The sequence below is a fragment of the Sporobolomyces salmoneus genome (assembly GCF_050403485.1).
Source record: "Sporobolomyces salmoneus JCM6883 DNA, S_salmoneus_JCM6883_v1_ctg15, whole genome shotgun sequence".
In the NCBI taxonomy this organism is placed as follows: domain Eukaryota; kingdom Fungi; phylum Basidiomycota; class Microbotryomycetes; order Sporidiobolales; family Sporidiobolaceae; genus Sporobolomyces; species Sporobolomyces salmoneus.
In genome coordinates, this window is record NW_027481148.1 from 291,868 (window position 1) to 304,000 (window position 12,133).

The 12,133-nt window shown below is 51.0% G+C and overlaps 5 protein-coding genes across 5 annotated transcripts; all 5 read left to right on the forward strand.

The window, feature by feature from the left end:
• Positions 1–153: 153 nt before the first annotated feature.
• On the forward strand, positions 154–807 carry JCM6883_001418 (uncharacterized protein; the record flags this gene model as incomplete). Its single annotated transcript, XM_076631271.1, has 2 exons — positions 154–514; positions 596–807. The coding sequence occupies 2 exons, from the start codon at positions 154–156 to the stop codon at positions 805–807; spliced, it is 573 nt and encodes a 190-aa protein (XP_076488850.1).
• A 467-nt stretch (positions 808–1,274) lies between these two features.
• JCM6883_001419 (SDR family oxidoreductase) lies at positions 1,275–2,594 on the forward strand (the record flags this gene model as incomplete). The annotated part of the gene is made up of 5 exons (XM_076631272.1): positions 1,275–1,309; positions 1,377–1,860; positions 1,922–2,134; positions 2,216–2,294; positions 2,371–2,594. 5 exons carry the CDS (start codon positions 1,275–1,277, stop codon positions 2,592–2,594), a joined length of 1,035 nt encoding a protein of 344 aa, XP_076488851.1.
• Positions 2,595–2,876: 282 nt separating this feature from the next.
• On the forward strand, positions 2,877–6,128 carry DUS3 (tRNA dihydrouridine synthase DUS3; the record flags this gene model as incomplete). The annotated part of the gene is made up of 13 exons (XM_076631273.1): positions 2,877–2,956; positions 3,050–3,506; positions 3,566–4,018; positions 4,101–4,606; positions 4,673–4,779; positions 4,848–5,071; positions 5,138–5,189; positions 5,255–5,421; positions 5,492–5,528; positions 5,588–5,655; positions 5,718–5,870; positions 5,929–6,021; positions 6,090–6,128. 13 exons carry the CDS (start codon positions 2,877–2,879, stop codon positions 6,126–6,128), a joined length of 2,436 nt encoding a protein of 811 aa, XP_076488852.1.
• Positions 6,129–6,806: 678 nt separating this feature from the next.
• On the forward strand, positions 6,807–9,081 carry JCM6883_001421 (pepsin-like aspartic protease; the record flags this gene model as incomplete). Its single annotated transcript, XM_076631274.1, has 9 exons — positions 6,807–7,623; positions 7,683–7,754; positions 7,814–7,843; positions 7,904–8,112; positions 8,173–8,396; positions 8,461–8,542; positions 8,602–8,686; positions 8,747–8,938; positions 9,014–9,081. 9 exons carry the CDS (start codon positions 6,807–6,809, stop codon positions 9,079–9,081), a joined length of 1,779 nt encoding a protein of 592 aa, XP_076488853.1.
• A 270-nt stretch (positions 9,082–9,351) lies between these two features.
• JCM6883_001422 (uncharacterized protein) lies at positions 9,352–12,119 on the forward strand (the record flags this gene model as incomplete). The annotated part of the gene is made up of 2 exons (XM_076631275.1): positions 9,352–10,748; positions 10,808–12,119. 2 exons carry the CDS (start codon positions 9,352–9,354, stop codon positions 12,117–12,119), a joined length of 2,709 nt encoding a protein of 902 aa, XP_076488854.1.
• Positions 12,120–12,133: the final 14 nt, after the last annotated feature.

The window sequence follows — 12,133 nt, forward strand, 5'->3', positions numbered from 1 at the left end:
TGTCGTAGTGTTCTATAGTGATACTCTCGAACTCGTGATCGAGAGCGGTGGTGAAGGAGAGAGGGAGAAGTTCGGCAAATTGTCGCTGATCGCGGCAGGCTCGAGCAAGTTCCTCTCTCTCTGTCTATTCATCGAACCCAGACGCACAGAAGGATGCAGTACTCGACTGCCTCTGCGTTCCCTCCCACTCCTCAAGCGTTCTCCCCTCCGAACCCTCGAACTCCGCTCGCTTCTCATTCTCAGTCACGTCCTTCACATCCCCGTATCCCGACGACTACAGCCGGAACAGGGACTGGAGCTGCACCTTCGATCAGGACTACGGGAGGTAGCTCGGCTTTGGTCGTACAAGACCCAATGATTGAGGCGAAGAAAGGATTAGCTCTACTCTTGGGGACGTCTCAGGGCGTCGAAGGGGGAGAGAGATCAGGTGGATTGATCGATAAACTAGAGAATGAGGCTACTAGCGTGTTGGACTGCGTCGAGAGAGCTTTCGAAGCCGGAACTCCACCTCCTGGTTCGTTCTCGCTCTTCCTTTCTCTGTACTCTCTCTCTCGCGCAATCGAACTCAGCGTTCTCTCGCCTATGCGATGACCAGATCTCGAATCGATGTATTCCACTCTAGATATCCTCATTTCCCTTCTAAGTCGTTCAGCTCTAGGAGGTTACTCTGAAAAGTCTCTGGCGAATCCTCCCTTGATTTCGACGGGGGATTTGGAAAGGGTTACGAAAGGTGTACAGGGGTTGTTTAGGGAGGTACAGAGGTGTAAGGAGGGGGCGGAGATTGCGAGAGTTGGGTTATCGGGTTAAAGGGAGAGGATGACTTTAGGAAAAGGGGGAAAGGAAACCTGCGAGGAGAGGGGAAGGCGACGAGTGTGATGAGCTCAGGACGCTTGCGACAATCAGCTCGACGTGGATGGATATTCTGGACGTCGACGACCTCCACGACGAACAATAGAACGCTATGACCGATTATCTCATCCCCTCGACTCGCTTCCGCCAACTTCCTCCACACCTCTAACTCACTCTCGAATCTTATCAAATCACGACAAAACCAAACGAGATGGAGGCGAAATGCAGATTCGACCCAAGCCCAAGCTGAGAAATCTTCGGTCGAGTGGAGGAAGGCGAGGAATGGAGGACCGCACAGCTTTTTCTGCTCGGTCAGCTCAAGAATGACGTTCAGCCTCACGTCAAACCCTCTCCCTCTCTCTACTCGCTCTCTCTTCTCTTCCTTCTACATCACATATCACCTACGAGTTTTAGAAAGAAAGAATATGTCTGCTCAACAACAATTAGTTCTCGTTACCGGGTGAGTCGCAATTCTCTCCTCTTCCAACTCTAAATCGTCCGCTGACTCTCGGTCCATCGTTGATTAGGGGTACGGGATTCGTCGCTTCCAGTGTCATCCTAGCGTACCTCGAGAAGGGCTTCAAGGTCCGCGCCACAGCTCGTTCCCAAGAAAAAATCGACCGATGGAATTCCTACCAACGCTCACGATCCGTCGACATCTCGAACCTCTCCTGGGTTATCGTCAAAGACATCGCATCTGACGGAGCCTTCGACGAAGCGATCAAAGGGGTCACCATTCTCGCTCACACGGCGTCTCCCTTCCATTACGATATCAAAGACGTCGAGGAGGACATGTTGATTCCCGCTTTGAAGGGAACTCGATCGGCTCTCAAGGCGGCTCAAAGGGAGGAATCGGTCAAGCGAGTGGTCGTTACGAGTTCGTTTGCGTCGGTTCTGGACTTTGGAAGATTGGGACCCGAGACGACGTTCACGGAGAAAGATTGGAACCCTGCTACTTATGAGGAGACGAAAAAGATGGATCCTTCGAAAGATCAAGCTCAAATCTACTGCGTGAGCGCTGTTTCATCACTTTTCATTGTCAGCTTCAGTTGCTGATTCGTTGCGCTCGCAGGCCTCGAAAGTTATCGCCGAACAAGAAGCGTGGAAGATTGCAAAGGAATCCGAATCGAACTTCGCCCTCTCGACCGTTTGTCCTCCTTTGATCTTTGGACCTCCTCAACAACCGATCGATTCGATGGAAGCGATCAATACTTCTGCTGGAGCCGTTTGGGGAATCGTTGATGCGGAAAAAGTTCCAGAGACGAGCTTCCCCGTTTGGACTGATGTAAGCAATTGGTCTCCCACGATCAGTGACGTCCTTTCGGGATACAGTGACTGATGTCGGATAGTTCATCATTGCTTACAGGTGAGGGATATCGCAAAGATTCACGTTTTGGCATCAACCGAAGAAGTCGCAAAAGGTCAACGATACCTCACTATCGCTGGTACGATCCCTTCTCCATATCACTCTCCTACCTACCACGGCGTATCTCTACTAACTGACTCTCTCTGCTCGTGTAGGTCATTTCGACAATGCCCAAATCGCCAACTTTGGTCGACAAGCGTTCCCCGCTCAAGCTTCCCGTTTCCCTCCCGACGATTCGAAACCCGCTTCCCCTCATTTCTCGACGGATTCCAGTAAAGTCGAGAAGGAATTGGGCATTGAGTTCATTCCATTCAGACAGTCGGTTAAGGACACGCTCGAGGAATTGTTTGAGGTTGAGCAGAGGATCAAGAAGAATTAAATCGATATTGGTCAACTCGCGGAGGAGGATGGAGTATATAGAGGCGAGGATAAGGGTTAGATGACTGGATTTGCAGATAGACAAACTACAGCTCAATCGTGAATAGAAAACCCCGAAATTAGTTTTAACTTTCTTGTCCGCTTGCCGTTTCGAGAGCACTGCTAGCTTTCAGTCGCAGAATACGCTACAGTGACCTGCAGAGACTTACCTCGAATCAACATTCTGCGAGATCCAACGAAATCATTTCTCTCCTTTGACTTCCACACCCCCGACCTCAACGCCATGTCGGAATCCACCGGACCTCCAATCAACAAACCGCGATACTACGAGACCTGGACTGGTCTCGCTCCTATCAAGAACGAGTAAGTCCTCCCTCATCTTTTTCTCTCCCCTTCATCTCTAAACCTTGCTCCCTCACTAACACTTTCTTTCTCTCCCGGTTGTCCCGTGGATAGCTATGTATTGTGGGACAAGATGGGTAAAGAACGAGGTGGAGGAGGGTCAAGGGAAACGATCGATGATGATGCTGCCGAAGGTAGATCGACTCTCGTTTCAGATCGCTCTGGGAAGAAGGAGGAGGAACCGTTGAGGAGTGGTAACATCGCAGCCGTTCCACCTCAAACTGGGAATCCAGATAGCACAGACGCTACTCCGGCTGAACCGGCTCCAGGTGGAGGAGGAGTCGAAGGAGTTTCGAGTGCTCCAGGGTTGGAGGGACAAGAACCCTCAACAACTACTACTGGAGATGAGCCAGAAGTGAAGAAAGTTAGATTGAGTGGAGCGCAGAAGAAGGCGGCGGCGAGACAGAGACAACAGGAACAGTGGGAAGCGAAAAAGGCGGCGAAGGAGGAAGCGAAGAAACTGGCAGAGGAGAACGGAACGGGCAAATCGAAGCTCAAGGGTCAAAACAAGGTAAGTCACTTCCCATCGAAGGAAGAAGCAATTCGAGTTGATGGGTATGGACGAGATAGAATCGTAAATTTGATCATACGGCTGGAACTGGCGATATTCGAATCTGCAACATTCTCGCTCAAGGGAAACCTTGTACTCGACCGAATTGTAAACTCGATCATGATCTTACTGCCTACCTTGCCTCTCGACAAGCCGACATCCAGTATTCCCTCCCTTCGAATCCGGACGATTTATCGACTCCGACTCTCTCTTCTCACGCTTGCCCCTTGTTCGTCTCGCTCGGAAGATGCCCGTATGGATTCAAGTGTCGTTATGGAGAGAGTCATATGAGGAAAGTCGAAGAGGGTAAAGGGTTCGAGGGGTGTGGATGGGAATTAATCGAGAACGCGGAAACGATCAAGAAACGAGAGGAAGAGAGTGGGGAAGGGTTGAAGAAGTTGAGTCATATGGCAGAGAAGAACTACGTGACGACCATGACGATCAAATCTGTCAGAGGTGGTGGGAAATCAGAGGTGCGCATCTTTCTCTCGAATTTGACTCAGTACCGGATACCGTGAGACTGAATCATATTTGAGAGGACCGTTGCATCAACAGGAGAAGTTCCCTCTCAGTTGTGCGTACCTCAAATCGATTGGAGAACCTTTCGATGCGAGAGAAGATGGAGGAAAGGGCAAAGGACGAGGGAACAAACGAGACCGAAACGGAGAGAAGAAGCAAACGGAGACTCCTGCTCCTCCTGCTCCCGCCACCGTCGAGGAGAACACTACCTCGACATCGAACCTAGAAGCGGCTCCCGTCGACTCGTCCATGCCTCTCGACCCAGTCGCCTCGACCTCGACTTCGACCTCGACGTCCGACGCCAAAGATATCGACTCCCATCCTAGTCGTTCTTTCGTCCCCGATCTCGCTCGCGTTCGAGCTCCCGAGAAACGTCGTCTCGATTTCAAAGGGAAACTCTACATGGCTCCTCTCACGACCGTCGGTAATTTACCGTTCCGAAGGTTGTGTGTCGAGAATGGACTCGATATTACTTGTTCAGAGATGGGACTCGCGCAGGAGTTCTTGAGTGGGAATGCGAACGAATGGAGTTTACTTAGAAGGTCAGTTTGAGGTTTCATTCAGTTCTCGTTCTTCGAGTCGGTCACTGAGTAATTTCATCCTGCCAGGCATCCGAGTGAAAAGTTCTTTGGAGTACAGATCACGGGATCGAAACCTCAAGTACTCGTTCCAGCTGCTGAAGCTATCGTCAAAAATGCTGATATCGATTTCCTTGGTAAGACCACTCTCAGCTCTTACTCGCTTCAGTCATTACAACACACTCACGCATCTCACTCTTTCTAGACGTCAACTGTGGATGTCCCATCGATCTCGTCTTCAACAAAGGAGCCGGATCCGCCTTGCTAGCTCACGCAGGTAAACTCGGGAAATCTTTGATCGGAATGGGTCAAGCGTTGGGAGAGATCCCGTTGACGATCAAGATTCGTACGGGAGTGACCAACACTCAACCGGTCGCGCATAAACTCATGCCGAGGTTGCAGAGTGAATGGGGCATTCAAGCTGTGACGGTCCGTTTTCGCTCTTTTCTGTCGATGTGACGTTGTGCACCGGCTGAAAGGGTCGATTTGGGGTAGATGCATGGTCGATCGAGACAACAACGCTACAAGTCTGTAGCAGATTACAAATGTGCGCTGCTCTTTCTCATTCTTCTCCATTCGAGCGCTCTCTCTAACGGTTCTCTACATGTACAGATATCGGAGAATGTGTCAAAGTGCTGCGAGAGCACGCCGCCGACGAAGGACTCGAACCAATCCCGATCTTCGGAAACGGGGACGCGTACGATTATCGAACGTACTACGAAAACATGGAATCGAGCGGAGTTGACGGGATCATGATCGCGAGAGGTGCCCTTATCAAGGTGAGTTCTTCTTCTTGCGTTGGTCTTGCACTCCCACGTAAGAGACTTACTCGGGGATTCGGCAACACAGCCTTGGATCTTTTCGGAAATCAAAGAACGAAGAGATTGTAAGTCGATTCGCTCTCTAGCTGTCTTGAGATACGTATTGACCGCACATTCGCTGCAGGGGATATCTCGTCGCGAGAACGACTCGACATGATCGGAAAACTTTGCGACTACGGGCTCGAGCACTGGGTTCGTAATCCTTTTTCTCCTTGATTCCGTAGGCTTCGACTGACACTGCCGTCCTGAAATAGGGATCTGATCAAATGGGAGTAAACAAGACTCGACGATTTGTGTGCGAATCGCTCTCGTTCACTCATCGATACATCCCTGTCGGTCTTCTCGAACGGATGCCGGCTCAAATGAACGATCGAGCTCTCCCGTTCAAGGGTCGTGATCAGCTCGAGGTACGTTCAACATACTCTCTCGCTGTGTGTCGCCGTGACTGACTCTGAGATGAGATAGACTCGACTCGCTTCGGATCAAGCGAACGATTGGGTCAAAATTACAAACATGTTCCTCGGCACTCCTCCTGACGATTGGAACTTCACACCAAAGGTATGCTTCCGCTCTCGTGTCGTGGAGAACGAGCGAGAGCTGAGCTGATTTTCATTCCCTCGTCGCAGCACAAAGCGGCTTCTGCAGATCCTGAAGCTCAAGGCTGAACGTGACAATGATGACAACTATTTATCCGAGCCATGATACGAGTATTCTGAGAGGAGGAAGAAGGCAAGACGAGACAGACTCGTGCCATTTGTCGAGTCGCTCGGAAGAAGGAAATTTCGCTTGACCGGGTGAGCAACAGCTTGTTCGATCAAATTCTCTCAACGTGCGAGCGAAGCTGGTCACGAATGATCCCCAGCCCGTCTTCCTCGCCTTGAAATTCGCCAAGGGTTCCGAAGGGAGGAGACCCGGCCCAAATCCAAATTTTTAGAATGGCTTTGAAGGATTTCTCTCTCAACATTGCTCTGGTTCTCTCGGTGTCTCGCTCCTCCTTCCCTTCCTTCTTTCCCTCGTCTCGTGTCTCTTCGTCCCCTCCGTCTCTTTCCCCGGCAGATCTCCCCCCAAAGCGGCCGGTACCGCTTTCGAACCTCGACTTTTCACCTTCCACTCGTTTCAAACTCACGCTCGTTCACACTCAGCACAGCAGCGCTGTCACTGTAAGCCCATTCTCGATCTCCCCTCATCTATTGGTCGCTGACTCGTCTTCGTTCGTAGCTCATTCTTCTCCCTCTCTAATCTCTTTCTTTCCCCAGTTCAAGCCAGAAGCCGGTCTTCGTAAGTCTATTGTACCTTTCCTTGTGGAGACGAGTCGTTGACACTTTGAAAGCTACTGTTAGATCATGCATCCTTCGACACTTCTCCTCGCGGTTTTCGCCACTCCTCTTCTCGCTCTCGCCGCAGCTTCAGAAGGATCGGCTGCCTCCTCTTCCCTCGACACTTCTTCTCCTCGTCTCAAGCGCCGAGCTCCTCAACTTCGCTCCCAACGGAGCAACCGCAAACGATCGATGACTCGCTCGTCTTCTCCCTTCGTCGAATCTTCCTCGAAAGTCGCCCTCACTCGACTCGCAACTCGAAGCGACAAGAACGCTCACCTTCATCCTCAAGTCTTATTACAACAACACATTCATCGCGGAGTGAAACGACACGCGAGAATGACGAAACGATCATTGGGGGAAAACTCCGAAATCGAAATGAAACATGAAATGGTGAAACGTTGGGAATCCGTCACCACCACCTCCTCCTCGACCTCTGACGACACCCCACCTGATGAGAAGACGAAGAAGAAGAGATGGTTAGGAGGAGTCGCATTAGCCGGAGCGACTGAAACGGTTCAACAAATTCAAGATCGTTTGAGTCGAATCTTGTCGAAAGATCGACAACTCAATCAAAACATCACGACGTTACCGGGTCATGGAGCGATCGGAATGGCGAGGTATGGAGTCAGCGGGTATGCTGGAGCGAATATCGCGAAATCGAGGAGTGCCCAAGCGAACGATACGGATTCGACAGCGTCAACGAATCGAACGAGATACGATAACACGAGGGATGGATACAGTATTATCGATCTTGAAGCGGCTTCTTCGAACAGAGTGACTCCGGCGACTGCTCCTACCGCGATCAACTCGCTTGGTCTTGCAATCGAAGCGAACGATGTCGGTAAGTCTTTTCTGTTCCCTTTGCATCTGTTCGCGAGGCTGACATTCGTCCCTCGCTAGGCTACTTTGCTACTGTTCAAGTGGGAGAAGAGAACACCGAGTTCCGAGTCTTGATGGACAGTGGTAGCGCCGGTTGGTTTTTTCTCCTCGTCTATTCTCATGCGACCCGAGCTGACTTCCGTCTCCTTCAGATTTCTGGATCCCTTCGACCGCTTGTACAGGTACTTCTATACGCTTCTCTCTTCCTCGTTTCGATAAAAGCTGACTCGTTCTCTGATCAGCTTGCGGAGGACACACTGCGATCGGTCCTGAAGTTTCCGGTACTTTCCAGGACACGACGACCGAGTTTACCGTCACTTACGGCACAGGGGACGTTGCTGGAACTACCGTTATCGACGATGCGACGATCGCTGGATTGAAACTCACCGCTTTAAAATTCGGAGCGGTTACTCAAGAATCGAACGATTTCAGTGATCCTTCAGTCCCTTTCGTGAGTCTACTTCTCGGGTACCGTCTTTACCTCTTGACTGACACGAATACCGATTTGTAGGACGGTTTGATGGGACTCGCCCAATCGATTCTCGCGAATCAACAAGGTGTCCCTACCCCGATCGAACAACTCGCCGCAGAAGGACAAGTCACCTCCGCCCAAATGGGCTACCATCTCGCTCGATTGAGTGATGGAGAGAACGACGGAGAGATCACGTTTGGAGGAGTCGATGCGACGAAATATAATGGAAGTTTGACAGAGTTCCCGAATGTTAACAATCAAGGGTGAGTCTACCACACTCTCTGTTTAGAGGTGCAGAGGAAAGATGCTGATGGTCTGTGAGAGTAGATTCTGGGAAGGAGCTATGGACGACGTTGCGGTTGATGGGAAATCTCTTGGTTTGAGCGGACGTACCGCGATCCTCGATACCGTGAGCTCATTTTCTCACTGTTGTCGACGTCAGAGTCTGATATCATGTGTACTTTATAGGGAACGACTCTCCTCATCGCTCCTGCTCCTGATGCCGAAGCTATTCACGCCGCGATTCCCGGTGCGAAATCCGATGGACAAGGTGGTGAGTCCCATTCCCCTTCCTCCTCCTCGAGTCCTTCTCTCTGACTCTATTGGTCTTCAGGCTTCACTCTCCCCTGCACGACGAACGCGACCTTATCTCTCACTTTCGCCGGTCGAGCGTTCAACATCCGTCCCGACGATCTCACCTTCTTACCCGTCAGTGACGACCTCAAGGGAGAATGTGTGTCGGGTATTTCAAGTGGAACGATCGGAGGTGCGAATGAGTGGCTTGTAGGAGCGGTATTCCTTAAGAGTGAGCTCGAGTTTGGTTCTCTTTCCTCGCTCAATCAAGACGGAAGCTGATGATGTTTTGCGTGTGATTGAGCAGATGTATACTTTGCGACGGACGTTGGAAGTAATATGATGGGCCTCGCACCTTCTATCACTGCGATCTAGTGCAACCTCTCACGAGAGGAAAGGAACAGGAAAAGAGATACCCCCTGAAAGGCATGGAAAGAATGCTTAGAACATAGGTTTATACATATCAGTATCTTGTAGTAGTTGGAATCAAACGGAAGGACGTACAGGAACAACTCTCGAGAGAGATGAGATTTGCGAAACTGTTCACGAGAAGAGAGAAGAGAGAAGAGAGAAGGTGGAGCGCAAAGACCTCCTCTTTTCTCCCCTCAAACGACTCTCACGAGCGACCATAACGAGTGAGAGGTGATGGAGCCTGAAGAACCACCTTCACCTCCCTCGCGTCGCCACCGTCGTCCTCCGCCCCCGAGAAAGAATCGCAAGTCACTTTCATCATCAAACAAGCCTCAACCCGTCAACGACACCTCGACGACTAGTGACAGACGCTTCACAGCAGTAGGGAAAGGGAAAGGGAAAGCTGTAGCAGCTCTCGAGGTCGTCCAGGAGGTAGAAGAGCAGAGTCAGCGAGTTAATCGTTCAACAACTCCGAATTATCCTCCTCCTCAAGCGAATAGGCCTGTAGCTTCTACGAGTAGAGTAATAGTGAGTATTGGATTCGCTCTACGCGCGAAACGAGCAGGATTAGCTAACATTCGAGCGTTCAAGCTCTCTCCTCCGAATCCTTCTTCTTCTCTCACTCCTCTCGACCGACTACCCGCATCCTCACAAGCTCAAGCTTCCGACGATGGACCTACCTTGTCCCAACTATTCTCTAGCGACCCCGTACAAACTCCCTACCGTCCCTACTCACTCCTAAATTCTTCTCGATCTCGTCGTCGCAAACTTCGTTCGAATCTAACTTCAGGTTCAGAGGAAGCCGCATCGGACTACGAGAACCCGGTGACTACATCAACAGGAAGTAAGAAACGACGTCGAGTAGTCAAGAAGGTGAGGAGTGCGAGAGCGAATCGTACGATGTGGACTCAAATTCGAGAAGGATTCGGATTGGAAGAGGATCAAGAATCGTCGGAAGATTCGGAGGATTCAGTTGTGAGGTTCAGAACAGGCGTTCTACCTTTGAGTACGGCGATTGAGAAATATAGGAGCGAAAGAGGGGGAGAAGAAGAGGAGGGAGAGGGAGAAAATGAGGAAAATGCGAGTGAATGGAGTCGACCTCGAAAACCTTTCAAACGAATCCTCAACTTCCTAGGAGGACAAGAACTCGATACGATGTCGAAAGGGGATAAGAGGAAGCTGCTACGAAAAGCTCCGTACCGAACGAAAAGCACCGATGCTCTTCCACTCGATTTCGTGAACGCCTCTCAAGCAGGTTTCGATAGAGACGTCTTCGGTTCGAGCCCTCTTCGACGACGTCCCGCGAGTGAGCCTCGGCCAGTCGAACATGTCAAACGTCTACCGCCTGGAAAGTCACCGAGAACCCCCTTCCTCACAATTTCGCAAACCGATTTCGCTCCTCTCGCTCATCAACAGCTCGAGGGCGAACCCGAACCTGAGCTTGGACGACTTCGACCTCTTACGACGTTCGTATCGGAGAAGGAAGCGGCACGAATCTCGAAGAAGGGGAGCGGATGGGTTAGTACGAAAAAGAGAATTGGTCCGAGCAGAGTCAAAATGCGATCGAACAAGAAAGCTTTGATCATGGTCAGGGAGGAAGAAGCTCAAGATACCGTTCAGACTCATCCAGTGTGAGTCTCCATTGTCTCTCTCTAAGTGACAAGACTCACTATCTCAATTGAGAAAATAGCTATCCACCGAAACCTCGAAAAGCTCGAGCCGTTTCGACTCGAACTCTTCGCAGACGAACTTCGAACCCGAAATTTCGGTTCATTCCCGCTCGGAACCCTCCTCCAGTTCGACCTTTCGCTCTTCGACCTCCTCCCGTTCTCCCTCGCGAATCTCACGACGAGACTGAATCCATTCAAGCTACTTCTACTTCAAACGCGATTCAACAACCTCCTGTCCCTTCGCGTCAACCCTCCCCTCTTCAGCGACAGGAGCTCCCGACTCCGAAGGCGAAGAAGACCGAGTTCAGGTTCATTGTCGGCCCGAAAGCGAAAAAAGCTCCGACCGTGCTCGTCGAAGATACTCCTCCTACCGATCCTCGTCAGCAACAACCCGCAGAAGAACCTAATCCGTCTCTCCCGCACCCAGACGAGCTCGTGCAGGGAGAACGTCCTGAAATCGAAAGGAAAGAAACAGAAATCAAGGAATCGACGAAGAAGAAACAACCTCTCATGAGACGACTCTCTACCCTACCTGGCGGTCGATTTGGAGTCGAAGAGATGAAGGACTCGAAAGAAGATGCTGTCGCTGTCGAAGAACCTCGATCGAGTTTCAATCGCTACAATCGATCGAGTCATTCAAACAGTCAAGGTTCTCGTTTCGTTTCCGTTCAACAACCTCCTCTTGCAGCTCCTTCTTTACCCTTGGTCGAGTCGACTCGAAGCGAAGAAGCACTTCCTCCAGCTCATCAACCGACGACTTCCCACGAGCTAGGTCCGGTTCAATCTTCTCATCCTCATCAATTCGGTCATACTCCATCTCCCTCTCCCACTCCGACTCCATCCTTCCCTTCCTCCTTCGAGCAAGATGTCTTTGCCGCTCTCAACGCTGCCGATCCAGCAACGAGCTCGTTCGAACGACCAACGGATTACTTCGCAGCTTTGACCATCGACGGACAACTCGGACTCGAATCGACAAGTCGTGAGGTGGATGAAGTCGCAAGGGATTGGTGGAGGACCGGACCGACTTTCTCTGCTGCTCTCCGAGAAGGTAGGGATCGAACAGGAGAAGGATCATTCGATTTATACGCTGCGAGACGAGCAGAGTACGAATATGAGTACTCGGAGGGATCGATGGTCGAGTCTTCGGGGTCGATGAGTGAATCGATGAGGAACGCACAAGCCGAGGAGGAAGACGTCGCGAATGAAACGGAGGTTTGGAATTCGAGTTTGATGGCGACTGTTGGACGAAGCGCCGAGGAGGAAGCTGGAGGAAGAGGAGGAGAAGGAAGGGAGGAACCACCTGAATCTATTCTAGCTCTCGAGCATCACTGAAGGAAAGGGAAGGA